General features: G+C 48.0%; 1 protein-coding gene across 9 annotated transcripts in view; it reads right to left on the bottom strand.

Moving 5' to 3' along the window:
* Positions 1–27,035, bottom strand: part of Trerf1 (transcriptional regulating factor 1) — a 297,150-nt gene that overhangs the window by 36,630 nt on the left and 233,485 nt on the right. For 4 of the 9 annotated variants that reach the window (XM_045156113.1, XM_045156112.1, XM_045156111.1 and 1 more), the window contains exons 6-13: positions 26,488–26,534; positions 25,215–25,365; positions 22,638–22,934; positions 18,905–19,316; positions 17,132–17,198; positions 13,491–13,630; positions 13,258–13,364; positions 12,616–12,691 (exon numbers count right to left, since the gene is read on the bottom strand). In XM_045156113.1, the coding sequence (XP_045012048.1) occupies positions 12,616–12,691; positions 13,258–13,364; positions 13,491–13,630; positions 17,132–17,198; positions 18,905–19,316; positions 22,638–22,934; positions 25,215–25,365; positions 26,488–26,534 (1,297 nt within the window). The remainder of the gene's footprint in view (positions 1–12,615; positions 12,692–13,257; positions 13,365–13,490; positions 13,631–17,131; positions 17,199–18,904; positions 19,317–22,637; positions 22,935–25,214; positions 25,366–26,487; positions 26,535–27,035) is intronic. The other 5 variants (XM_045156117.1, XM_045156116.1, XM_045156115.1 and 2 more) reach the window with 5 other exon arrangements.

Below are 27,035 nucleotides of genomic sequence, written 5' to 3' on the forward strand. Positions count from 1 at the left end.
GTGCACACATGTGTGTGCTCATGTATGTGGAGGCCTGCAGACAACATTGGGTGCCATCCTCAGGAATGCTATCCACATCCTTTGACATGGTTTCTCACTGGCCTCTGGTCCACCGTTAAGCAAGACTGGCTAGCAGGTGAGCTTCCAGGATCCACCTGGCTCTGCCTCCTCAGAGCTGGGATTACAGGGCACACAACACTGCACCGGGAATTTAGGTTCTGGAGTCTGGGCCTTTTTGGCTGTGGAAAGCATAGCAATGGGGAACGGGGGGGTGGGGGGACCTGGGAATTTGGAGAAGCCTTGATGGAGGAGACGTGGGCAGAGGAAGTCAGTGAGATTTGGGGCTATACAGCAGTTCCATCTCTGATTCTCAAATCAGGTCCAATATTCTAGGTCTTGGAGAGGCAGTCCCAGACACTACCTGCTGCTGGAGCAGATATGTAGAAAGAAGCAATTAGCAAATTTATCTGAATGACAAAAAAAAAAAAAAAAAAGTCATGGTTCTTTTTTTTTTTTGTCATGGTTCCTTTTAAGTGTCCATCAAAATAGCAAGCGGGAGCAGGGCGTGGTAGCACACGTCTTTAATCCCAGCATTTGAGAGGCAGTGGCAGGAGGATCACTGTGAGTTCGAGGCCAGCGTAGAACTACAGTGAGTTTCAGGACAGCTTGGACTAGTGTGAGACTACCTTGGGAAAAAACAAACAAACAAACAAACATGATTAAAATAGCAAACAGGGGCTCGGCAGTTAAGGGCACTTGCTTTAAGGCCAGAGGTCAACTCCCCAGTGCCCACGTAAAGCCAGATGCACAAAGCAGTACATGCACCTGGGGTTTGTTTGCAGTTGCTAGAGGCCCTGGTGTGCCCGTTCTAATTCTCTATTTGCAAATAAATAAAAAATAGCAAACAGGTAAGAGGATCGTTAAGATAATGATGTAAGTGGGGGGGGGAGGGTATTACCACGGGATATTTTTTATAATCATGGAAAATGTTAATGAAAATTGAGGAAAAAAAAAGATAATGATGTAAGGAGGTTATGACGGTGACAAGTCACAGCTGAGTCACACATATTGTAAGAAGGCTGACATGTTGCCCTGCTGCAGGCCAAGCATGTGTGGCTCGCTGGTGCGTCTCAGGTGGCGCACCAGGAGACTTTGTGTGAATGAAAACACACAGGTGGATCAACGAGAATTCTTTCCAACTTCAGTCAGACTCCAAGGTTCGTGAATTAGTGCAGCTTTCAGACCTGGGGAGACTCTCTCAGGGCCATCCAGCCGTCTGGGACCAGAACCCTGTCTCTATGAGAAGCATGCTTCCTTCTGCCCATGCCAGGCTCGCCGCCTCACTACTGCTCCAAAGGGCAGTGCTAAATTCCCAGCTCGGCGCGCTGCTCAGAACAATGTCCCCTGTTGTTTCCACAAGGCTCACAGGCAGCAATCCCACAGGCGAAGTAACCTGCTTGGTCATTTTATTTTTTTTAATGTGAGTTCTATACCTGTAGGATAACCACTTGGTTTTTTTTTTTTTTATTTTTTGTTCATTTTTTATTTATTTATTTGAGAGTGACAGACACAGGGAGAAAGACAGATAGAGGGAGAGAGAGAGGATGGGCGCGCCAGGGCTTCCAGCCTCTGCAAACGAACTCCAGACGCGTGCGCCCCCTTGTGCATCTGGCTAATGTGGGATCTGGGGAACCGAGCCTCGAACCGGGGTCCTTAGGCTTCACAGGCAAGCGCTTAACCGCTAAGCCATCTCTCCAGCCCATAACCACTTGTTTTGAAAAAAATTTCTTTTGTTTATTTTCTGCATACGAACTCCAGATGCGTGTGCTCCCTTGTGCATCTGGCTAACATGGGTCCTGGGAAATCGAGCCTCGAACCAGGGTCCTTAGGCTTCACAGGCAAGTACTTAGCTGCTAAGCCATCTCTCCAGCCCCATTTTTTTTTTCCCCCTGAGGTAGGGTCTCACTGTAGCCCAAGCTGACCTGGAATTCACTACATAGATCAGGGTGGCCTTGAACTCACAGCAATCCTTTTACCTCTGTCTCCTGAGTGCTGGGATTAAAGGCGTGTGCCACCATGCCCAGCTTGCTCATCTTTTATTTTTAATTTTTATTAATTTATTAACTGTGAATTTTCAAGGTAGGGTTTCACTCTAGCCCAGGCTGACCTGGAATTCACAATAGTCTCAGGGTAGCCTTGAATTTAAGGTGATCCTCCTACCTCTGCCTCCCAAGTGCTGGGATTAAAGGCGTGTGACACCAGGCCCAGCTTAATTTTTATTTATTTGCAAGTAGAGATACAGATTGAGAAAGAGAGAGAGAGAGAGACACAGACAGACAGACAGAGAATGAGAATGGGCACACCAGGGCCTAGTACTACTGCAAACGACTGTAAAACTCACAGCTATCTTCCTACCTCTGCGTCCCAAGTGCTGGGATTAAAGGCATGCGCCACCGTGGCCGGCTGATGGGGTCTATGGTCTCCCTGATTCCAGAGTCTCTTTGCAACCTGTCCAGGAAAGAGGTGGGCTGCTGGCTCCTCTTCCTTCCTGTGGCTCTCAGCCCGAGGCTGCAGGGGGCAGAAGCCTGGACAGAAGGACTTCTCGCAGTCCTCGGTGTGTGAGTTAGTGCAAGGGATAGTGCTTGTGAGCCCAAGAGGGCACCTACGAAGTGAGGGGCAGAGGCTGGCGAGTCCACACACCCATGCTCACACTTGTACGAGAGCTAGCCTCTAGGGACCAGGGACTACCAACAGGAGCTGAGACTCCACCTATGAGCCTGCAGACTGAGTTCCCAAGCCAAATCTGATACCGATCAATGATGTACGTCTGAACACCTCTTCCCCAAAAGACAGCAACATGCTATGACAGAAAGGGTGACTTAAGTTGAATGTGTATTTGGGATTTATTTCCTCCTCCTGTAACACCTGAAAAATCCACTTAACTTTTTTTTTTTTTTTTTGGTTTTTTGAGGTAGGGTCTCACTCTAGCCCAGGCTGACCTGGAACTCACTATGGAGTCTCAGGGTGGCCTCAAACTCACGGCAATGCTCCTACCTTTGCCTCCTGAGTGCTGGGATTAAAGGCCACTTAATTTTTAAATTTATTTTTTATTTATTTATTTGAGAGTGACAAAGAGAGAATAGACATGCCAGAACGTGGGTCCTGGGGAATTGAGCCTCCAACTTTAGACTTTAGGCTTCACAGGCAAGCGCTTAACCGCTAAACCATCTCTCCAGCCCAGTCCACTGAACTTTTTAGTCTCACCTGTACCACGGGGATGGTGGGCATCACCCTGTGACCAACACTGGTCCTAAGTAGGTGTTCAATCCCTGCTCCAGATTTCCACTGGTCACTCACTCAGAGAACAGATTTCCTGTCACCTTCTGATGGGCACCTAGTGACCTGACAGCTGCCTCTTCATGCCAATATTCCTTGCCTGGGGTATTTATAGTGCCATAGCTAGGGGTTAGGGAGATGGTTCACACTCAGAAGGAAGGATCCAAGTTCAATCCTCATCACCCCCACTAAAAGGCGGGTGTGACTGGTGCCCAGGGAGGACAGAAACAGGAGAATCACTGGGGCTTGTTGGCCAGTCAGTCTGACTGAAAAACAGCAATTTCAGTCAATGAGAGACTTATTTCAAGAAAATAAAGCAGGGAGCTGGCTGTGGTGGCACACGCCTTTAATCCCAGCACTCGGGAAGGAGAGGTAGGAGTATTGCAGTAAGTCCAAAGCCACCCTGAGACTACATAGTGAATTCCAAGCCAGCCTGGGCTAGAGTGAAACCCTACCTCAAAAAAAAAAAAAAAAAAAAGAAAAGAAAAGAAAAGAGAAATGGCTTAGTGGTTAAGATGCTTGTCTACAAAGTCTAAAGACCCAGGTTTGATTCCCCAGTACCCACGTAAACCAGATGCATAAGGTGGTGCATGCATCTGGAGTTCATTTGCAATAGCTTGAGGCCTTGGTGCCTCCATTTTCTTTATCTGCCCTTCTCTCTCTCAAATAAATAAATAAAAATAAAGAAAATAAGCCAAGTGTGGTAGTGCATGCCTTTCATCCCAGCACTCAGGAGGCAGAGAGCTCGCCGTGAGTTTGAGGCCACCCTGAAACTACATAGTGAATTCCAGGTCAGCCTAGGCCAGAGTGAGACCCTACCTTGAAAAACCAAAAATAAACAAAGAAAATAATGTATAAGAGCAATTGAGGAGAACGTCCAGCATTCTCCTTGGCATCAGTCCTCCACTTGCACGGGCATGCATCTGCAAGCACGCACGCGTGCACACACACACACACACACACTACACACTACACACATACATCAACATATTTAGAAAGGGCTGGAGAGATGGCCAAGTGGTTAAAGGCACTTGCTTGTAAAGCCTGAAGTACCCAAGAAAAACCAGATGCACAAAGTGGCACATGTGTCTGGAGTTCATTTGCAGTGGCAGGAGGTCCTGGTGTGCTCATTCTCTTTCTTTCAAAAAAAAAAAAGAAAAAAGAAAAAAAGAAAACTAAAACAATCCAATAGCTATTCTGTTGTTGCCTATTTCTTTCCTAACCTTGCTTCTGGGATAAAGTCCAGGGCTGAAAGCCTTCCTCTCTCCCTCCCCTCTCTCTCAAGTTAAGATCCCTGCTGTCCACTCAGCAGGCACATGGGGTCAGTGGGCTGACATTCCCCCCAACTCAGCTTTATTTGTTTCACCTGGGGATTCCTGGCTATTGGGCTATTATCAGCAGGGGCCCCTAACAAGCCGATTAAGACTAACAACAAAGAGCCCAATTAGCTGGAAGAAGTTGGTGCTGGAACTGCATCCAGAGGAAAAATGCTCTGAGTTTGGTTGCTGGGAAACAGTCTAGGGACAGCCACTAATCTGAGGGCAATCTACAGTGAACCCAGGCAATTAAAAAGAGACACTGAGTGGGGGGAGGAGAGAGAAAGTTTGGGCACAGTATCTTTTAGAGGACGTTTCTGGCTTCATTCTAAGATTAAAGAACAAAAAATCAAGTCCAGCCTGAAATTACATAGCCAGGTCAGCCTGGGCTACAGCAAGACTCTCCCTCGGAAGAAAAAAAAAAAGTGGGGCTGGCAAGATGGTTTAGTGGTTAAAGTGTTTGCCTGCAAAGCTGAAGGAGCCAGGTTCAATTCCCCAAGACCCATGTAAGCCAGATGCACAAGATGGCACATGCATCTGGAGTCCATTTTCAGTGGCTGAAGACCCCGGTGGGCCCATTCTCTCTCCCCCTCCTTTCTCTCTCTGAAATAAAATAAAATTTTTTTTTTAAGAAAATGTACTGTGGTGGCACACACCTTTAGTCCCAGCGCTTGGGAGGGAGCGGTAGGAGGATCACTGTGAGTTTGAGGTTACCCTGAGACTAGAGAATTCCAGGTCAGTTTGGGCTAGACTGAGAACCTATCTCTAAAAACAAACAAAAAAGTCCCCCAAACTTGCCTGGAGAGATGGCTTAGCAGTTAAGCACTTACCTGTGAAGCTTAAGGGCCCCCATTCGAAGCTTGATTCCCCAGGACCCTTGTTAGCCAGATGTACAAAGAGGCGCATGCATGTGGAGTTCATTTGCAGTGGCTGGAGGCCCTGGCGTGCCCATTCTCTCTCTCTCTCTCTCTCTCTCTGCCTCTTTCTCTCTCTGTCTGTCACTTTCAAATAAGTAAATAAAAATAAACAAAAAAAAATTTTTTAACAGAGCCGGGCATGGAGGTGCATGCCTTTAATCCCAGCATTCGGGAGGCAGAGGTAGGAGGATCGCCGTGAGTTCGAGGCCACCCTGAGACTCCATAGTGAATTCCAGGTCAGCCTGGGCCAGAGTGAGACCCTACCTCAAAAAACCAAAAAAAAAATAAATAAACAAATAAAAATAAAAATAAATAACCTATGTTGGGCTGGAGGGATGGCTTAGCAGTTAAGGTGCTTGCCTACAAAGCCAAAGGATCCCAGTTCGACTCTCCAGAACCCACATAAGCCAGATGCACAAGGGGACGCATACATGTGATTTGTTTGCAGTGGCTGGAGGCCCTGGCGCACCCATTGCCTCTCTCTTACTCTCTACCTCTTTCTCTCTCAAATAAATTAAAAAAAAACATATTTTTTAAATAAATAAATAAAATATTTTTAAAAGTGAAATCACTGCTGTACTTCTTTTGCGCGTGCGTGCATGCACGTATGCGTGCATGTTCGTTATGAGTGTGGGTGCAAGTGTGTAGAAGACTGTGGACATTTGTATGTGAGCATATGGAAGCCAGAGGGCAGTGTCTGATGTCTTCCTCACTCTCCACATTGCTCTTTGAGACAGAGTCTTTTGCTGAACCTAGAGCCCACCACTCTGGCTAGACCAGATTGACAGTGAGCCCCACTGGGTCCACGTCTCCACCTCCCAGCGCTGGGGTTAAGGTGTGCACTGACAAACTTGGCGTTTTCTCCCCCCTGCCCCCCGAGGTAGGGTCTTACTCCAGCCCAGGCTGACCTGAACTCACAGCAATCCTCCTACCTCTGTCTCCCGAGTGCTAGGATTAAAGGTGTTAACCACCATACCTGGGCAACACCAGGCATTTTACACGGGTGCCAGGAACCAAATTCAGGTCCTCAAGCTTGTCATGGCAAGTACTTTTCCCACCCAGCTATCTCCCCAGGCCCACAGCTATGTTTCTTACAAAGGAGTATTTAGATCACGTAACTCTGTCTCTTGTTCAAAATGGGGCGGCGTTCAAGACTGAGCCCAGGCCTGCGCTATGGGATGGAGGGTTCTTCCAAAAGCCTCCTTCACCTGCCACACTCAAGGGAGGCTTCCAGGACCCAGTGGGTGTGTTGGCTACAGTCTCTGCTGAACCCTTGCTAAGGGCTGTCAAGAAGCCAGTTCCAATCATAACACCCTCTCCACTCTTCGGCTGTCTGCAGAAGGGCCAGTACAGCAGAGAAGCCAGGGATGGATGCTGCAAAGTGGTCTAATCACAACCAGGGGCCTGGTACCCTGGCACCCCCATGCTCAACCCTTCCCATCCACTGAAGAGCTGAGAACCACTGCAAATGCCTGCTAGCCACGTGGGGGCTGAGGGAGGATAGAGGATGGGACCACGTGTCCTTGAGTGACCGGGAGAGCTGCTGGACAGCCCTGTCCTCTGGGGATCATGAGACCAGGTGCCCACTCCACGGGTCCTTCATTCCCTAGAATGTCTCCTCCAGGTCCCAACATGAGTCACCTTTTCTTTTTCTTACTGTATTGCCTGGGATGGAGTGGGAAAGAGAAGAGGATGAGAGGGAAAGGAAGACTTTTCGCAAGCTTGTATCTCTATCTCCTTCAAGCCGTCTTCCCTCCAAGGCACTAAGAAGCCAGGTCCTGACCTCCTTTCCTAGATAACTAGGACCCTAAAGTGAATTCCAGAACCAGGAGTTGGGTGATGAGCCAAAGCCTCGGAGCTAGAGACCAAGGGGGTTCTAGAAGACAGTGTTACAGTGAGGCTGAAGCTGAGCCAACAGTCCGCCTAGGATCTAACCAAATGGAATCAGTCCAGAGACCAAGGCAGGCCAGGGTCATGACGGGTGGGACTCACCGATGCCCATGGAACCAAATGTGGGTGTGGTCAGGAGTGTGGGAAGAAAATGGTGGCTGGGACATGTGAGGGAGTGAATGTGCGTGTCCTCTGAGCCTTGACAAGGAATTGCTATGGGTATGAGCTGCTATCTGACTTTGGACACCAATGAAGAACTTCTGTCCCTGCTGCTCGTCAATCTAGAAGAATCTCTGAGGCCTGGTTTGTAATCTCTTCCTGGGAAAGAAGGCAAGTGACGGAAAATGGAGGTGATGTGGACCCTTCACACTTGTGCTCCACTCCTTGTCTCCAAGAGCTGAAATGCTCCCAGAAAGCAAGAGTCCTTCCTCATCTTCTGAGGAGGGAAGGGCTGAAGGAAGGACATGGGATTAGCCAGGAAACCTCAACCTAGAAAGATCAACAGTCCAAAGCTTTCTGATCCTCTCCTTACGTCATGACGTCTGAATAAGTAACACAGCAGAATCACAGAAGCGGTTGGGAAGCGCCTCTTAGCCCGCTCACAGTCTACCCATCATGCAAAGAAGTCTGGCATAGGTTGCAGGAGGTTGGAAGAGCCTTCCAGGGTTTAATAAGCTTCAGATGAATGTTTGGAATCAAGGGAAGTCGGAACTGTTTCCATGGCAGATCAGAGAACGCCCACATCTTTCTACCCACATAAGCATGATGTGAATGATAAAGATAATATTATAAAATTGGCTCCTTTGGGCCACTGGTTAAATGAAAGCTTTTTTTTTTTTTTTTTTTTTTTTTTGGCTTTTCAAGGTAGGGTCTCACTCTAGCCCAGGCTGACCTGGAATTTCCTATGTAGTCTCAGGCTGGCCTTGAACTCATGGTGATCCGCCTACCTCTGCTGGGATTCTTTAAAGGCGTGCGCCACCACGCCCGGCTTAAACGATAGCTTTCTTATGGCACTTGTTTCATTTGGTGCTTGTCTTGTGTCCTAGTGGCTGCTGAAGGCTGAAAGTATCCCGCAGGTAGGTGTCCCTGGGCTTGTCATGCCAGAGGAGTGGCTTTTACATGACAAGGACGGGTGGGAAGACCAGGAAGCTGAGGGAGGCACATGGCTAATGCTCCCGTAACCTGTAAAGCAGGAAGCCTCTGCCTCTGGCTGTATCCAGTTGCCTGAAACACGACCATGTGTTCAGCACTGAACTAGAGAAACTCCTCAAATGATTAGAAATCAGAGGGCCATGGGGGACCCAGCTCCTCTGAAATGGAGAGCTAAGGCAGGACTGTGAAGAGAGAAAGGGTGGGCTTCCACTGGTAATGGAACTGGCCCCCTCACACGTCCCTGGGCTTCCTGTGTGACCTTTCAGGCAACTCCAACCCATTTCCTTCTCTCTTTATGTTTCCACTCTGTTTCAGTCTAAAGGCAAGGGCTGAAGAGAGTAATAAAGCGCTTGCCTTGAGAGCACGAGGACCTGAGTGCCAAGCCCAGGACCCGTTTAGAAATGCCGGGCATGGTGGTGCACAACCGTAATCCCAGCCCTGGAAGGAACAGACAGGAGGATCCCTTGGGCTCGACACTCTAGCCTCATTAAGCTCCGGGGGTAAAGGCACCTATTTGCTAAGTCCGATGGCCTGGGTTCAGTTCCCCAATACCCACACGAAGCCAGAAGCACAAAGTGGAAGGTGTACGCATCTGGAGTTCATTTGCAGTAGCAAGAGGCTCTTACACGCCTATTCTCTCTCATTCTCATCCATTTCTCTCTCGCAACTAAATAAATTAATTAAATTAAATAAACTGCCGGCCCTCCACCTGGCAGGAGCTCTCCGTACTTTCTCTTTAAAGTTTTTTTTTTTTTTTTTTAAAGGAGTTGGATGGTGTTCCCAAGGATGACACCTGAGGTTGTCCTCTGGCCTCCACACATGTGAACCTACACACATACATGTACACATTAAAAAGGGAGAAAAAGAAAACAAATGTATAGGTGTCGCCTACTTTGCTTTCCCTTGTATTGGTGGTATCAGAACAAATTCACACGCTGGCCAGATCCAGTTAGATCCTGCATGTATAAAGTCTTTCTTCCTTATTTTATTTTATTTTTTGGTGTTTATTCTTTTTATTTATTTACTTGTTTTTATTTTTTGGTTTTTCGAAGTAGGGTCTCACTCTACCTCAAGCTAGCCTGGAATTCACTGTCTTCTCAGGGTGGCCTCGAACTCACAGTGATCTTCCTACCTCTGCCTCCTGAGTGCTGGGATTAAAGGCGTGCCCAGCTGGGTTTTTTTGGTTTTTAAAGGTAGGGAGGGATCTTGGCTCCTAACCCAGGCTGACCTGGAATTCCCTAGGTACTCTCATGTAGGCCTTATACTCACAGCAATCCTCCCAAGTGCTGGGATTAATGGTGTGGGGCACCATGCCCAACCATTTTATTTTAAGTACTTTTATTTATTTATTTTTATTTGACAGACAGAGACAGAGGGGCAGGAGAGAGAGAGAACTGGCATGTCAGGGCCTCAGCCACTGAATTCAAACGGCAGCCACTTGTGCCACCTACTGGGCATGTGCAGCCTTGCACTTGCCTCACCTTTGTGTGTCTGGCTTAGGTGGGATCTGGAGAGAGATGGAACATGGGTCTTTAAGCTTCACAGGTAAGCGCCTTAACTGCTAAGCCATCTCTCCAGAGTCGACTATTTTATTTTGAAGTCTTTCTACTATCATTGCTGACCCAGTGCTTAATAATGGCCTCTTCCTCGGACTCAGTGGCACAAAGTAGAACGGCACCTGTGTCCCTTGTGTCTGACCGCTCAGCACAGGCCCGTGCAGGCAGGAAGCACTCAGGCAACAATCACTGAATGCTGAGTAACGAGAGTTAATAAGATGTTTCAGACACTGGGTTACATATACCACATATCCTAGTTTTTTTAAAAAAAATATTTATTTAGGGCTGGAGAGATGGCTTAGTGGTTAAGCGCTTGCCTGTGAAGCCTAAGGACCCCGGTTCCAGGCTCGATTCCCCAGGACCCACGTTAGCCAGATGCACAAGGGGGTGCACGCATCTGGAGTTCGTCTGCAGTGGCTGGAAGCCCTGGCGTGCCCATTCTCTCTCCCCCTCTGTTGCTCCCAAACAAATAAATAAAAATAACAAAAAAAATTTAATAAAAAAAAAACTACTTTAAAAAATATTTATTTGGGCCGGGCGTGGTGGCGCACGCCTTTAATCCCAGCACTCGGGAGGCAGAGGTAGGAGGATTGCCATGAGTTCAAGGCCACTCTGAGATGACAGAGTTAATTCCAGGTCAGCCTGGACCAGAGTGAGACCCTACCTCGAAAAACCAAAAAAAAAAAAAAAAAAATTTATTTGGGCTAGAGAGATGGCTTAGCAGTTAAGGCGCTTTCCTGTGAAGCCTAAGGACTCAGATGCCTACCTAAGGACCCAGGTCCAATTCTCTAGTACCCACTTAAGCACAATGCACAAAGTGGCACATGCGTCTGGAGTTTGTTTTCAGTGGCTAGAGGCCCTGGAGTGCCCATTCTATCTTTTTGTCTCTCTCCCTTTCTCTCTCTGTCTCTCTCTTAAATAAATAAAAATATTTATAAAAAATTATTTATTTGTGTATGGGCACACATGCCATGGTCCCGCCTGCCACTGCTGTAGTGGCGTGTTGGGATCACAGATGCATGCACCACTTTGTGTCTGGCTTTAGGCTGTTGGGGAACTAAACCCAGGCTAGCAGGCTTTGTAAGCAATAGCCTTTATCTGCTGAATCATCTCCTCAGCTCAACAATAGCAGAATGTTCCAGGCATGGGATTATACACAAAAGCTTTAACATTCACAGAAGCTATACAAGGGGTAGAATATGAGTACTATTTTAGAGTGAAAACAAACAAACAAACAAAACAAAGCATAAAGCTGGGGGCTGGAGGGATGGCTTAGCGCTTAAGGCATTTGCCTGCAAAGCCAGAGGACCCAGGTTCAATTCCCCAAGACCCTCGTTAGCCAGATGCACAAGGGAGTGCACGTGTCTGGAGTTCGTTTGCAGTAGCTAGAGGCCCTAGCCTCGCCCATTCTCTCTCCCTTTCTCTGTCAAATAAATAAAAATAAAATATTAAAAACAAAACAAAACAAAACAGAAAGCTGGCAGAATTCGGTTAGGAGTATAGTCAAGACCCGAACCCCCCATGATTGGCTGCTGATCATTGTTAGCTCTATGTATCGTCTGTGCCTCTTCACTCTGACGCACAGATGCCGATGCCACGTGGGCAGACACCATCTGTCGTCACCCAGGTCTTGTCATGCCCAGGAAGGTCAGGAGCTCACAGAGACAAAAATGCCTGACGGTGCTGGGCCAACACTCACAACTGTTCCTGAGGATGCAGCCCACCCCCCAAGCCTTGAGACCACACATGGTGATGAGGATGGAATCATTGTCATTTGTGGTTTAAAAAATGACACAGAGGGGCTGGAGGGATGACTTAGCGGTTAAGGCACTTGCTTGCGAAGCCAAAGGACCCAGGTTCAATTCCCTAGGAGTCATGTAAGCCAGATGCACAAGGTGGTGCATGCATCTAGAGTTCATTTGCAGAGGCTGGAGGCCATGGAGCACCTATTTTCTCTCTCTCTCCCCCTATTTCTGTCAAGTAAATAAATAAATTTAAAATAAAAATGACACAGGGGCGGGCATGGTTATGCACACCTTTAATCCCAGCACTCGGGAGGCAGAGGTAGGAGGATAGCTGTGAGTTCACAGCCAGCCTGAGACTACACAGTGAATTTCAGGTCAGCCTGGGCTAGAGCGAGACCCCACCTTAAAAGAAAAAAAGACATGGGGGGGGGGGTGCTGGGGAGATGGCTCAGCAGTAGAAGGTGCTTGTTTACAAAGCCTGACGGTCTGAGTTCGATTCCCCAGTACCCACATAAAGCCAGATACACAAAGCGACACACACGTGGAGTTCGTTAACAGTGGAAGAGGCCCTAGAGTGCCCATTCTTTCCTCTCTCTTTCCTTATAAATAAATAAAAATATTATAAAAAATAAAGATTTTAAAAATGGCATGACCAAACATCACTCTTAGGAAACAACGGGGCAGAGGATTCCTGGCAACCTACCGGCATAGTGGTAATTTGCTAAAGGATGACATTTTAACCTGACTGGCTTCCGCAGCAGCAGCATTTCCAGAGTGGCCTGTAGATTCAGAGAGAAAAGGCAGAAGTCAGTCATAGGTCCTTGTGTCCTGGGGAGACCATCTACCTGAAGGGGAAGTAGGGGTACCACTGTAGAGCCAGGGGGTGGGGACACTAGAAAAACAAAACCAAACCAGAGGCAGACAACCCTTTATGTGGGGTTTCTAGTTTTTTTTTTTTTTTAATTATTATTATTACTACTTTTGGTTTCTCAAGGTAGGTTCTCACTCTAGTCCAGGCTGAATTCACTCTGTAGTCCCAGGATGGCCTCGATCTCACGGTAATCCTCCTACCTCTGTCTCCGGAGTGCTGGGATTAAAGGCATGAAACACCATGCCCGGCTTATTATTATTTTTTGAGGTAGTTCTTGATCTAGCCCAGGCTGACCTGGAATTCACTAGGTAGCCTCAGGGTGGCCTTGAACTCAGCAATCCTCCTACCTCTGTCTCCCCAGTGCTAGGACTAAAGGTGTGAGCCATCATACCCGGCTGTCTGCAGACAGGCAGGCTTTTAAATCCTGACCACTTCAGAGGTAACCCACAACGCTTCTTTTTCTAGGTTCCTTACCATCACGTCCCCTTTGGCCTCGAAGAGAGAGTGCAAAGCAAATTCAGAATTTGTCCCTCCACCTGGTAACGCACTCGAACAACACAAATTCAGAAGATTCTCCACTGCTGAGGACAAGGAGAAGTCATTGTACCAGACAGCTCAGTGTTGCGGGAAAACACACCGATTCTGGAGTCAGAGGTCCCAGTACAGAATTGAGCCTTGGCCACCCTGCTCCACCCCAATGCCAATACCTTGTTGCTGGAGGTCATGGTTTTCCAGCTCTGGCCATGGCTTCCAGACCAGTGTGGCCTTGTGTGTGTCCTGGGCCAGGGCAGAGACATCCTGGAGTTCTGGGATCTCTGCTTGGAATCTCAAGCCAATGTTGATACGTCTTTAATAACAAAAGGGAAAAACAGTGTGGGCTTCAATTTGAGGGACTAGGTCAAGGGCAACTGTCAGGAACTTGAAAGAGAAGTTAGCCAGTTCCTTCTGTAAGAATGGGGGGGGGTAGAGGCGGGGGGGGGGGGGGTTTCCCTTGCAGTCTGACCCTGAGGGATGGCCTTTCAGTGACATAAAGAATAGCTTTAAGATTGGGGGAAATGGGGGAGCATCGGAACAGTTTCTTTAACACTGGCATGGAAAAGCAGCTAATTTGGAAAGAAGAGATGCCCGTAATATGGGAGATGTAATATCATTGATGGGTTAGGTGGGCACAAATAAAATATGTGTGTGTTTTGGGGGGAGATATGTTTCTTTAATCCCTTTCAGTTTCTTTTCTTTGCATTTTTTCTTTGTTTTTGATTTTTTTGAGATAGGCTCTTGCTCTAGCCCAAGCTGGCCTGGAATTCACTCTGTACTCTCAGGGTGACCTCTAACTCATAGCAGTCCTCCTACCTCTCCCTGTAGAGTGCTGGGATTAAAGGCTTGCACCACCACACCCGGCTCCAGATTACTTTTACATACATTATTTTGTGTTTCACAAAGATCCGTGATATAAACAAGTTATCATTGTTCTCATTTAACATAAAGAGTCAGCTCTGGTGGTGGGAGGGAATTATGATCATGGTATGTTGTTTATATTTATGGAAATTATCAATAAAATATTTTAAAAAGCTAGGTGTGAAGCCAGGCGAGGGAAGATCGCCATGAGTTTGAGGCCACCCTGAGACTACTTAGTTAATTCCAGGTCAGTCTGGACCAGAGTGAGACCCTACCTTGAAAAACAAAAACAAAAATAAAAAGCTAGGCATGGTGGTGCATGCCTTTAATCTCAGCACTCAGGAAGCAGAGGTAGGAGGATCCCTATGAGTTCAAGGCTAGCCTGGGACTACACAGTGAGTTTTAGGTCAGCTTGGGCTAGAGTAAGACCCCACCAAAAAATTTAAAAACATTTGAGGCTGCAGAGATGGCTCAGAGTTAAGACACTTTCCTGCAAATCCTGAAGATCAGAGTTCAATTCCCTAGTATCCACACAAAGCCAGATGCACAAAGTGGTACACGCATTTGGAATAGCTGGGGGCTACTGGCATGCTCATTCTCTCTGTCTCTCTTCTGCCTTTCTCTGCTTGCAAATGAATGAATAAATACCTTTTTGAGGTTTTAAAAACATTAGCTGGGTGTGGTGGTGTGTGCCTTTAATACCAGCAATTGGGGGGGGGGGGTAGGAGTATCACTGTGCGTTCAAGGCCAGCCTAAGACATAGTGAATTTCAGGTCAGCCTGGCTACAGCAAGCAAGACCCTACCTTGAAAAACCAAAAGAAAAAAAAAAAGTTTATTTTATTTTTTTAAAGTCAACAGAAGTCTAGAAAGATAAACTCAATTATAAAGATAAACTCAAAATCAAATTGGTATCAACTTAGTTTTCTAATTCAGTACTCTTCCACTCAGCCTCCTCTCCACACTCATCCGTGGAAAGAACCACTTTTCCCTTCCACAGTCCAGAAATGCCTCTTTATCTGCACTTTTCAACAGTTTCATGTTGTCCATGGTTAACAGGTCTGAAAATATTCAATGGACCATTCCAGAAATATGCAAGTCAGAAATACGCAACTCGCAAATGTTAAATCGCAGGCCATTCTGGCTAGTGGGGTGAAATCTGGGCCAACCCACCGTCCTGCCTGTGAATCACCCTTTTGTCCCCCGTATCCAACACTGCAGAACGCCTGTAAGTCACAAGGTAGTCGTCCTGTGTTTTCAGACAGACTGTTTCAGCTATCAGACAGACTGCTGAGGCATGGCCGTGCTTCTCTATCAGGGATGGTGCTATCAGAGGTTTCAGGCATCCACTGGAGGACTTAGAAGGCGTAACCCATTAATAAAAGAGGGGGGCACTACTGTACCTCCCAGTAATCAATCAAGTTTGATTCAAGTACTCAAAAAGACTAAATGGAAGACTGGCCACGAATCTGACAGAGGATATATGGGAAGCAAAGGCATTCATTCAGAAGGAGCCTTTGAGAGAACTGGGTGTCCTCAAGACAGACAGGTCAATGTCACAGGGATGTGAAAGCTCGTGGATGGGTCTACCCAAGCTGGCATGAGAAACCAGAGATGAGAATACTATGTTCTTTGAATCCAGGGCTTTACACTTTTACTATACATTCAGTTCTTAAGCAAATTCGGGTATCTAGAAGGGAAACAGTGCTTTAAGAAATACCATGTGGAGGGCTGGAGAGATGGCTTGGCGGTAGAAAGCTTGCCTGTGAAGCCTAAGGACCCTGGTTTGAGGATCGATTCCCTAGGACCCACATTAGCCAGATGCACAAGGGGGCGCACGCATCTGCAGTTCATTTGCAGTGGCTAGAGGTCCTGGCACGCCTGTTCTCTTTCTCTCTCTCTCTGCTTCTTTCTCTCTCTGCCTGTCTGTCTGTCACTCTCAAATAAATAAAAATGAACAACAAAGAAATTTTAAAAAAGAAAGAAAGAAAGACCATGAGGAGCTGGGCGTGGTGGCACACGCCTTCAATCCCAGCACTCAGGAGACTACAGGTCAGCCTGGACCAGAGTGAGGCCCTACCTCAAAAACAAAAACAAAAACAAAAACAAAAACAAAAACAACAAAAATACCATGAGGACTGGAGAGATGGCTCAGTGACTAAGGCAATTGCCTACAAAGCCTAATGGCCAGGGTTTCATTCCCCAGGACCCAGGTAAAGCCAGATGCACAGAGTGGTGCATCATTTGCAGTGGCAGGAGACCCAGGGGCACCCATTTTCTCCCTCTGACTGTCCTTCTCTTCTCTGCTTGCAGATAAATAAAACACTTATTTTAAAAAGGTGGCCAGGTATGATGGCACACATCTTTAATCCCAGCACTTGGGAGGCTGAGGAAAGAGGATTGTTGTGAGTTCAGGACCAGCCTGAGGCTAAATTCTAGGTCAGCCTGGCTACAGGACACTGCCTCGAAAAACCAAAATAAATAAAAAATTTAAAAGTGCATGTCTTTAATCCCAGCATTTGGGAGCCAAGGTAGGAGGTTTGCTGTCAGTTCAAGGCCAGCCTGAGACTACATAGTGAATTCCAGGTGAGCCTGGGCTAGATCAAGACCCTACCTCTAATAAACAAAAATAAATAAATAAATAAATGAAGTACCATGGTCCTACAATTTTACAATTTCTACAACTTCTCTCCCACTGGCCAGTGACCACAGAAGTATTGACTGCCCTTCTTAAAGTTCTTGGACCCTTTCCGTAGCTGACGGTTCAGTTCCAAAGAACAATTCAGAGCTGGGTGTGGTGGTGCACAGCACTGGAAAGGCAGAGGTAGGAGGATGGCGGTGAGTTTGAGGCCACCCTGAAACTACATAGTGAATTCCAAGTCAGCCTGAGCTAGAGTGAGACCCTCCCTCAAACAACAACAACAAAACAACCAAAGAACAATTAGTTCTCCTTACGGTTCAACATCCACAGTCTGCTCTCCAGGCCCTGGGGTGACTGTCACATTGGTGCCATCGATGCTGTCTGAAACACAAAAATCAGAATTCATTGGCCAACAGGGAAGAAGTTCCAAAGAAACTGAAGCAAATGGGCCATTAGCTAAACAGCAACAACAAGGCTCCTCTCCTACCCAACCCATGTCAGTTTCCGGAGAATTTGATGGAATGTGGTGCTAAATGGCTGGGGTCACTCATGTTTTCTCCTCCCTCCCTCCTTCTCTCTCTCTTTGCTATGTAGCCCAGACTAGCTTGAACACCCGCTCCTTCAGCCTCGGCTTTCCTGGTGCTGGGATTGTAGGCATGGGCCACCAAACTAGCTATGTAGCTAGGGCTGCCTGTTTCCCACACAAGGTGAGGGAAAGGAAGGCTGTACCATGCTGATCTGCTAGGCTGCATGGTTTCTAGGCAACCCTTTATGCTCTAGAGAGAGACCCTGGCTACAAGGATAGATCAATCGATCTATCCATCCATTCATCCATCCATGCATGCAATGGAGTTTTCCTGTTTCCCAGGCTGGTCTTCAACTCTGCCCTCTGCCTCAGCTTCCCCAGTAGTTTGAGCTACAAGCATGCACTGCCCCACTGAGTTTCAAGCGTGATTTTTTTTTTTTAATGTTTTAGGGCTTGAGAGATAGCTTTGCAGTTAAGGCACTTGCCTGTAAAGCCTAAGGACCTAGGTTCAACTCCCTAGAACCCACGTAAGCCAGATGCACATGGTGGCACAAAAACCTGGAGTTTGTTTGCAGTGGCTAAGAGGCCCATGCACACCCATTCTCTCTCTCCCTCCCTCCATCTCTCTGTAATAAATAAATAAAAAATTTAAAAGATTTTATTTATTTATTTGCAAGGTGGGGCAGGAAATGGGCAGGCAGCTGCAAACGAACTCCAGACTCATATGCCCCTTTGGGCATCTGGCTTTATGGGGGTACTGGGAAATCGAACCTGGGTTGTTAGGCTTTGCAGACAAGTGCCTTAACCGCCGAGCTGTCTCCCAGCCCTCATAGTTGGTTTTTACAGCACGTGCTTAATGTTTCTGCTCTTACCTATAACACCTAACCCTGTGTGTACCTCTGCGAAATACATGTATTCTAAGCTTATCTCATGTGTTCACAGGCGTCTTAGTGTGTGCACACTTGACCTGACTCCTTATTCTCATTTCTCTCCTCAGGTGGACTGGAGAAACTACATTTGATGCTAAAAGTTTTCCTTTCCTTTCCTTCCCTTTCCCCTTTCCCTTCCCCTTTCCTTTCCTTCCCGTTCCTCCTTCCTTCCTTTCTCTTTCCCTCTTTCTTTCCCTCGTTCTTTCTCTCTTCCTCTCTCTTTTTCTTTCTCTTTTTTTTCTTTCCTTTCCTTTCTCTTTCTTTCTCTCTCCTCCTTTTTCCTATCTCTCCCTCTTTCTTTCTTTTGGGTTTTTGAAGTAGGGTCTCACTCTAGCCCGGGCTGCCCTGGAGCTCACTATGTATTCTCAGGCTGGCCTTGAACTCACTGGGATCCTCCTACCCCTGCCTCCCGAGGGCTGGGACCAAAGGACTGCACCCAGTATGTGCCCGGCTTGATGCTAAGCACGTCTAGGTACCTTGCACGTAGTAGGTACACGCTCCCAAAACTCAGCGGGATGAATAGCTGAAGCCAGGACTCCCCCTTCCCACACCCGTCCAACCACCCAAGGCAATACCCAGAAATCCACAGGTGGTGTTGGCACCGGGGCTGGGGGGGTGTGTGTCAGACTCACTGGAGCGGCAGAGCAGCACGCGCGGCGTGGGCGTCAGGGGGGTGAGGGGCAGCTGCGGGTGGGCACCGGGGCCGTGGCCCGCGATGAGCACGTTGCTGAAGAGCCCGGAGCCCTGGCGCACGGGGCTGAGCATGGGTGGCGGCGTGTAGGGGGGCAGCTCGTGGCTGGGGTCCAGGAGCAGGTGGTCGCCGCTGCCAACGCCGCCGCCGCCGCCCAGGACGCGCGGGGAGCGCAGCTGGCTCTGGTACAAGGTGGCGCCCGAGTGGGAGGCGGGGTTCTGGGTGTAGGAGGGGGGCGGCGGGATGAAGAGGGGCTCGGGCCTGTGCCGCGGTTTCTTCTTCTCGGGCCCGGGCTTGGTGGACTCCTCGGCCTTGGCCACCACCACCACCGCTGGGTGTTTCCGAGGGATTTCCTGCGGCGGGAGAAGGAAAAACCATGGCCCAACTCAGATGGGGGCTGCACGCGTGGATTTTTTTTTTGGGGGGGGGCTTTGGGAAGTGGGGGGGGACAGGCTCTGGGGGGGGTTCTCTGCCTTGGGGGAAGGTGGTCGAGAGGAGTCCCCAGGGCTCAGGATGGCAAGAACGAATTCCCCCAGGGTCTGCAGAGGTGTGGGGAAGTTGGGGTGGGGTATGGAGTAAGTGGGGGGTGGTCGTAAGTTCACTTTTTCTTTTTGTGGCGTTCTCTCTGCATTCCCATCTGTGTTGCGTGGAATCCAGTGGGCCACCACCCCTCTTTTTTTCTTTTCTTTTCTTTTTGCCATTCCCCACTAACTTCCCCAGGGACAGAGGACACATGCTGTTGGGGAGCTCTTGGAAGATCCTGGGCGCATGGGGGGGGGGAGAGGCTGAAGGTGACTTGGGCAAGGGGTGGGGTCTCCCTCCCTCAGAGAAGAGCCACCCACACGGTATTTAAAGATGGAATTTTTAACGGGGCTCTCCTGGACGTGGGTCTGCTTTAACCTCCCACCCTCCTCCTCCTCCCCCCTGGGGTCCATTTGCAGCACGTCCCCCCCTTCTCTTCCCTTGGCTTCCTGTCAGCAGAGTTTATGTTATCTCTGGGGAACCATCCTCACACCCCCCCAAAAAAACCTAAGCCTGGGAGGATCTGCCACATATATGCTAATACTTAAACAGGTAAGTAAAAAAAAAAAAAAAAAAAAATATATATATATATATATATATATATATATATATATATATATATGTATGTATATACACACATATATATACATTATATATATATACCTTATATATATATAGTCAACATGTGCACGTCAATAGATTAAGCAGGACATGCCAAAGCCAAACAGAAACAGAAGACTTGGGTTGGGTGCCAACATCAGCCCAGAAAAGCCCAGAGAAAGAAAGAGAGAGCGAGAGAGGGCGAGCGAGCTGGGGTTGTGTGGTGGGGGGCACGGCTGGGGTACCTGCGGAAACAACTCTGCGCGTCTGGGTTTACCCCAAGGCAAAGCTGCAGTGCCCAGCAGCTCCCGGGGCCCAGGGTGGCGTCTGAGGGAAGCCCGGGAGCAGGGGATCATGGGAAAAGGCTACCACCGTCACGTGACCTGCCCGCCCGCGGGGCCACGTGACCTGTCCACGCGCGCACACCCTCCACGCACGCACGCACGAGCCCTTCTCTCCTTCATCCCTGAGGCCACTGGCCTTCTGAGGAGGCCAGGCTCGGCTCCCCTGCCTCAGGCCGCAGCCTGAAGCCCAGAGCTGAGGAGAAGAGAGGCCTGGAGGCGGAGGGAGGCTGCTGAGGAGAACGGGGGTGGGAGGGGGGGTGGGGGCGCGAAAGGACGTCTTTTCCCCGCCCCCCCTCCCAACACCCATCTCTAGTGAGGAGCAATCTGGAAAGTTCTCAGAGGCCGGTGGATGTGAGGTCGTGTAAGCCATGCTGGGGTGTGTGGGGGGGCGGGGGGGGGCTCTGAGGGAAAGTCAGAGGCTTTGAGAGAAGGGAAGGTCTCACGATGCCTCAGGAACAGAGCTGAGGTAAGAATTCAGGGCCTAGACTTAAAAAAAAAATGGTTTTTTTTTTTTTTTGAGGTAAGGATGACCTGGAGTTCACTATAGAGTCTCAGGGTGGCTTCGAACTCACGGCCATCCTCCTACCGCTGCCTCCCGAATGCTGGGATCAGGGGCACCTTACATAGGTCTTTTCATCTTTGCCTGTTCCCAGCTCTCTCCTGCTAGCTCACAGAGAGGTTCTCCATTGGTTGCTCTGTCTCTGAGCCTTTATGTCATATAAGAACCAAAATGTCCCTCAATAAATAATAACTTAATAGTTTTTTTAAATAAACCAAAATAGCTAAAGTGTTTTTTTTTCCCCTGGACTTTTTTTTTTTTAGAGAGAGAGAGAGAGAATGGGTATGCCAGGGCCTTTCAGCCGCTGTGAACGAACTACAGGCACGTATGCCACCTTGTGGGCACGCGTGGCATTGCAAGCTCGCGTCGCTGTTGGCGTCTGGCTCTACGTGGGATCTCTTAGGTTTCACAGGCAAGCGCCTCAACTGCTAAACCATCTCTCTCCAGCCAGACTTTTTTTTTTTTGAGGCAAGCCCAACACACTGGCCTTTTGTTTTATGAGAGAGGGAGAGAGAGAATTGGCACACCAGGGCCTCAGCCCCTGCAAAGGAACTGCAGACATGTGCATCCCCCCTTGTGCTTATGTACAACCTTACACTTGCCTCATCTTGTGCGTCTGGCTTGCCTGGGATCTAGAGAGTCGAACATGGGTCCTTAGGCTGTGCAGGCAAGTGCCTTAACCACTAAGTCATCTCTAGACCATGGCTTTTTAAATTTTTTTATTTTTTTGAGTCTAGGTCTTCTGTATCCCAGACTAGCAAAGGGTGACTCTAAACTTCTGATCTTCCTGCCTCCACCTTCCTAATGCTAGCATTACAGGCGTGTGCCACCCCAACTGGTTTATGCCATGCTGGGACTCAAACCCTGGGCCTCTTGAGTGCTAGGTAAGCACTCTACCAACTGATCTGCATCTCCAGACCTGTCGCATTCTCTTAGCCTCATTCCTGTTCTGATCAACGTCACCCACATGCTTCCCAGATTCCCAATTCCTAATTTTCTGGAGACCAATAGGACCCAACACACTACTCCATGGGAGGAGATAGTTCTCAACAGAGCCAACCATGGCTGGAAGTCACACATTCCTGGAGAGGCAGAGAGGGGAATTTAACAGTGAGTGAGATTACACAAATCCCTTTGCTCTCCTGAGATAGGGGACATGTGGCTCTTGATGGACTTGACCTTGGGAACTTTAATGAGTTAGATTTCCTAAGGCCCTTAGGGAGGTGTGATGTTGACACTATGAAGCCCTGTTAAGGCCAGATTGTCAGAATGGACATCAGGGCTATTTCCTGGAGGCCTTGACAGATCTGGAGAGAGATCTCCTAGAGGTGTTGGGGATGGGGAGAGCCAGGCTAGGGCAGAATCACTTCCATATTTGAATTGAAAAACAGGTTTAATTATCTTGGCATCTGCCCTCTGCATTATTATTTATGTTTAAACCTGACCGCACCTCGGCTCTCAGAATCTAACCCAGACCATCAGCCTTCAAGAGTAACAGGTTTTCAATGGGGGTGAGGGGCCAGTGGCCTGAGAGGGAGAACAAGCCACATCTGAGATGAGCCCAGTGACTCTGGAAGAGCTGTCCCCATCTCCATGAAAGCAAAGAGACGTCCCCACCCCCAGGCAGGTGTGGCAGAGCAGCAACTCACAGCAGGCACGTGGGGGGCAGCCCCTTGGGGAGAGTGTGGGGGGGACAGGGTCATCCTCACGAGCACAGGCATCTCGTCGTCCGACATGGAGCTGGCCGGCTTGTCTCTGGCGGAGGGGGTGGCAGCGACGCTGTTGGTGAACCCCTGAGAGCTGGGCTTGGGTGGGAGAAGCTTGACAGGGACAGACACGGGCATGACCACAGGCGTGAGGCGTTCTGCCTCAGGAGGGAGCTGCGGCGGAGGCGGAGGCGGCAGTGGCGGCTGGGGCGGAGGCGGTGGGACCTTCTCTCCTTCCTCCTACACAGACAATAGAGGCTTTGATCCTGGGCTGAGAGCAGCCCTCCCCAGTGGGGACATCAGTGGTCAGTGATGAGTGACAGAGAACCACAGTTAGGTGGTTTCTTTTCTGCACCATTTACAATATCCTGACCGAGCAGCATTTGTATATTAGGATTTTTTTTTTTTTTTTTTTTGAGGTAGGGTCTCACTCTAGCTCAGGCTGACCTGGAATTCACTGTATTCTCAGGGTGGCCTTGAACTCTTGGCGATCCTCCTACCTCTGCCTCCCAAGTGCTGGGATTAAAGGCGTGCGCCACCATGCCCGGCCTAGAATTTTAAAAAAAAAATTTAATTTTAATTTTTGTTTTTTCAAGGTAGGGTCTCACTCTAGCCCAGGCTGACCTGGAATTCACTCTGTAGTCTCAGGCTGGCCTCGAACTCACAGTGATCCCCCTACCTCTGCCTCCCCAGTGCTGGAATTAAAAGTGTGTGTCGGCACACCTGGCTGTATATTAGAATTTTTTTTTTAATTACTCTGGTGATAATTGTCATTGCTTTGGAAGAGAAGAATGAGAACTTGTACTCAGTCAAGACTCAATGTGTGGTTTTATGCAGGAGCTATTAATTCTGTGGGCCTCAGTTGACTTCTGGGTTAAATGGAAGTATTATTTCATCCTAAATTATATTCAGGTTAGAAAACCACATTGAACATACAAAATACGCTTTCTTTTTCTTTGTTTTTGAGGTAGGGTCTCACTGTAGGTCAGGCTGACCTGAAATTCACTATGTAGTCTCATGGCTATCCTCCTACCTCAGACTCCCAAGTGCAGGGATTAAAGACATGTGCCATTATGCCCAGCTTTTTAAACTTTTTTTTTTTTTTTTTTGAGGTAGGGTCTTGCTCTAGGCCAGGCTGACCTGGAACTCACTATGTAGTCTCAGGGTGGTTTCAAACTTACAGTGATCCACTTACCTTTGCTGTGCAAGTGCTGGGATCAAAGGTGTGCCGTACCACACCCAGCTTAAATATGCTTTTCTTTTTATTTGTTTGTTTATTTTTTGAGGTAGGGTCTCACTCTAGCTCAGGCTGACCTGGTATTCACTATGTAGTCTCAGGGTGGCCTTGAACTCAAGGTGATTCTCCTACCTGTGCCTGCCAGGTGCTGGGATTAAAGGCGTGCGCCACCACTCCCAGCTAAATATGCTATTTTTTGTTTGTTTCTTTCTTTGAAATAGGATCTTATTATGGAGTCCATACTAGCCTTGAACTTGTGATCTTTCTGCTTCAGCTTCCCAAGTGCTGGAGTTGCAGATATGCACCTTTAAAACATTTTTATTTATTTATTTATCGAGGTAGGGCCTCTCTTTTGCCCAGGCTGACCGGGAACTCCATTCTGAAGTCCAAGGATGGCCTCAGACTCACAGTGGTTCTCCTAGCTCTGCCTCTCAAGTGCTGGGATTAATGGTGTGGCCACTATACTTGCCTCAGAACGTAGTGTTTTTTAAAAAGTAAAGACAAGGACTTTTTTTTTTTTAAATCTGGCATGGCCAAGAGATGGAGAAGGGAGAGGTAATCCCAAAACATCAACAATATTCAAAGAATTTTGAGAAAATTCTTTGAAATTTAACCTAACCCATACGCTCACAGAACGTTTACTACCTGGATGTCTACCTAGTTAATCCAGAGGGTATTTCAGGATGTTTGAATCCAAACACGGCTGCACTGGTGAACAGAAAATTCTGGCTGGGATCTGATAGTCACCTCCTCTTTCTCTGCTCTTGAAGGCTGAGTGAATGTGGTCTTGGGAGCTTCCAGCAGCATAAATTAAAGAAAATATTGAATTTACATAATTCCTTTGGCGGCTATCTTTCTAGGAGAAGAATCTGGGATCTCCCAAAAGAATTTCTAGTATCTTTCTCTTTTTTTCTTTTGTATTTGTGAATCTAGTTAATTTCACTTAACATGATAATCTCCTACTCCATCCATTTTCCTGAGAATGTCATAATTTAATACAAATCTAATATGTATGTAAGACCTATTACGTTTTCTCTACCCATTTATCTATTAATGGGCATCTAAGTTGATTCCATATATTGACTACTGTAAATCTCACAAGCTAGGGCCAGTAGCATGACCTGGCTGTTTCTCAGTATCAAAGCTAGGCCTTCCAGTCTGGGAGGGATGTCTCTCCAGATGCCCACAAGGGACACACATCCCCCATCCCATTCCACCTGACAGCGGCAAAGCGAAGCAAGCAGCACACGGCCTGGGAAGGATGGGGACTGGCTTCTGCTGACCTGTTTGAGGTTGGGGGAGGCTCTTACTCCCCCGTGGGACCGCATGTGACCGTTCAGGGCGGGCAGGCTCTTGAACTCCTTCAGGCAGATGGAGCATGTCAGCTTGTTCTTGGCGTCAAACTGCTCTCCAAACACTCCTTTGGGTTGGCCACTGCTCAGGGGCAGAGTCACAGGGAAGGAACGCACATGGTGAGGGAGGGGACGGGGCAGTGCATCCCAAGACCTCACACCCACAACGAAACCCCAAAGGCTGTCAAACGTTTCACTGCCCATGGCCACAGTACCCTCCAGAGAATTACCTGATTTACAGGCGGTAAAACAGGCTTGGGTTAGAGACATGGCTCAATGTTTAAGGTACTTTTCTGCAAAGCCTAAGGACCAGGGTTCTATTCCCCAGTACCCACATAAAGCCAGACACAAAGGTGAGGCATGCATCTGAAGTTCATTCCTTGCAGTGGGCTACAGGACCTGGAGCACCCATTCTCATTTTCTCTCTCCCCTTCTCCCTCACTTAAGTAAATAACTTTTAAAAAATATATTTTATTTATTTATTTGAGAGAGAAAAAAAGGGAGAGAGAGAGAGAATGGGTGCACCAGGGCTTCCAGCCAGTGCAAACAAACTCCAGATGTATGCACCACCTTGTGCATCTGGCTTATGTGGGTCCTGGAGAGTCGAACTGGGATCCTTTGGCTTTCCAGGCAAATGCCATAAACGCTAAGCCATCCCTCCAGCCATTTTTTTTTTTAAAGAAAAAATGAGGCTCACTTTCCATCATTCCAGGCCTTCGGGCACTGGGGTTTTCTTCCCAAGGTTTTAACCGCTCACCCACGATGGCCGCAAAAATAGGAAGTTAAGTCTACACAACAGCCTCGCTGGAAGCTTGGTACACGGCAGGCGCTCAGTAAGTGCTCATGGAGTGAGTGAGTGAATGAATGAATGAATGAATGGCGATCAGAACATGAGCTTGGGAGTCAAATTCAAATTGAAACACAACCTCCAGCTCGCTCTTGGTGCCTCTGTGTTCGCCTCTCATCTTTAAAACAGTTCATAGTAGGAGCTAGTGATTTTTGCTCATCATGGACAAGTATCTGCCAATTACAGGTACCTCACCAGGTATTTAACACACAGCACATGGGTCCCAAAGCACACAGCATTCAGACCCAACTGCTGCTATTATCATTTCTATACTCTTCTTTGAGAAATTGACACAAGTCGTAAACATAACCCAGGGAAATTTCCCATCTCCCAAACATCCCATGTCTCCATGCCTACCTTGACTCTGGGGACCCTGGCTGGGTTCTCCCATCAGGTAGATGCATCTGATTTTGAGTGAAGCAGGGTACCGAAAGAAATGAGAGAGAGAGACCAAAAAAAAAAAAAAAAAAAGTTTTTTAAAGGAGGGTTCTCCAGTGGTGTCGATGTAAGGATCTAGACTCACCATGACGTTACTCATGTCCACTCATGCTTTTACTTTCAGCATCTGACTTCTTTTCCTTTAAAACTCCCTCAATAAGGACACTAACCCACACTTGGAGCTGCTGCGGGACACACCCTCCTTGTTCTCTTTACACACTTGCCATTTCATGGATAGGGTCCATCCCCACAAAGGACACAGAAATAAGTGGATGGCATAGTATCTTGCTGGAATTCTTTTTAAAAGCCTCAGTCATAAACTGGGCATGGGGGGTGGTGTAGTGAGGTGGCTCAGCGGTTAAAGGCTCTTGCTTCCAAAGCCTGCTGGCCGAGGTTTGATTCTTCACTACTCATATAAAGCCAGATACACAAAGTTGTGTAGGTATCCAGAGTTCTTTTGCAGTGGC

The sequence above is a fragment of the Jaculus jaculus genome, chromosome 8 (assembly GCF_020740685.1).
Source record: "Jaculus jaculus isolate mJacJac1 chromosome 8, mJacJac1.mat.Y.cur, whole genome shotgun sequence".
Classification (NCBI taxonomy): Eukaryota; Metazoa; Chordata; class Mammalia; order Rodentia; family Dipodidae; genus Jaculus; species Jaculus jaculus.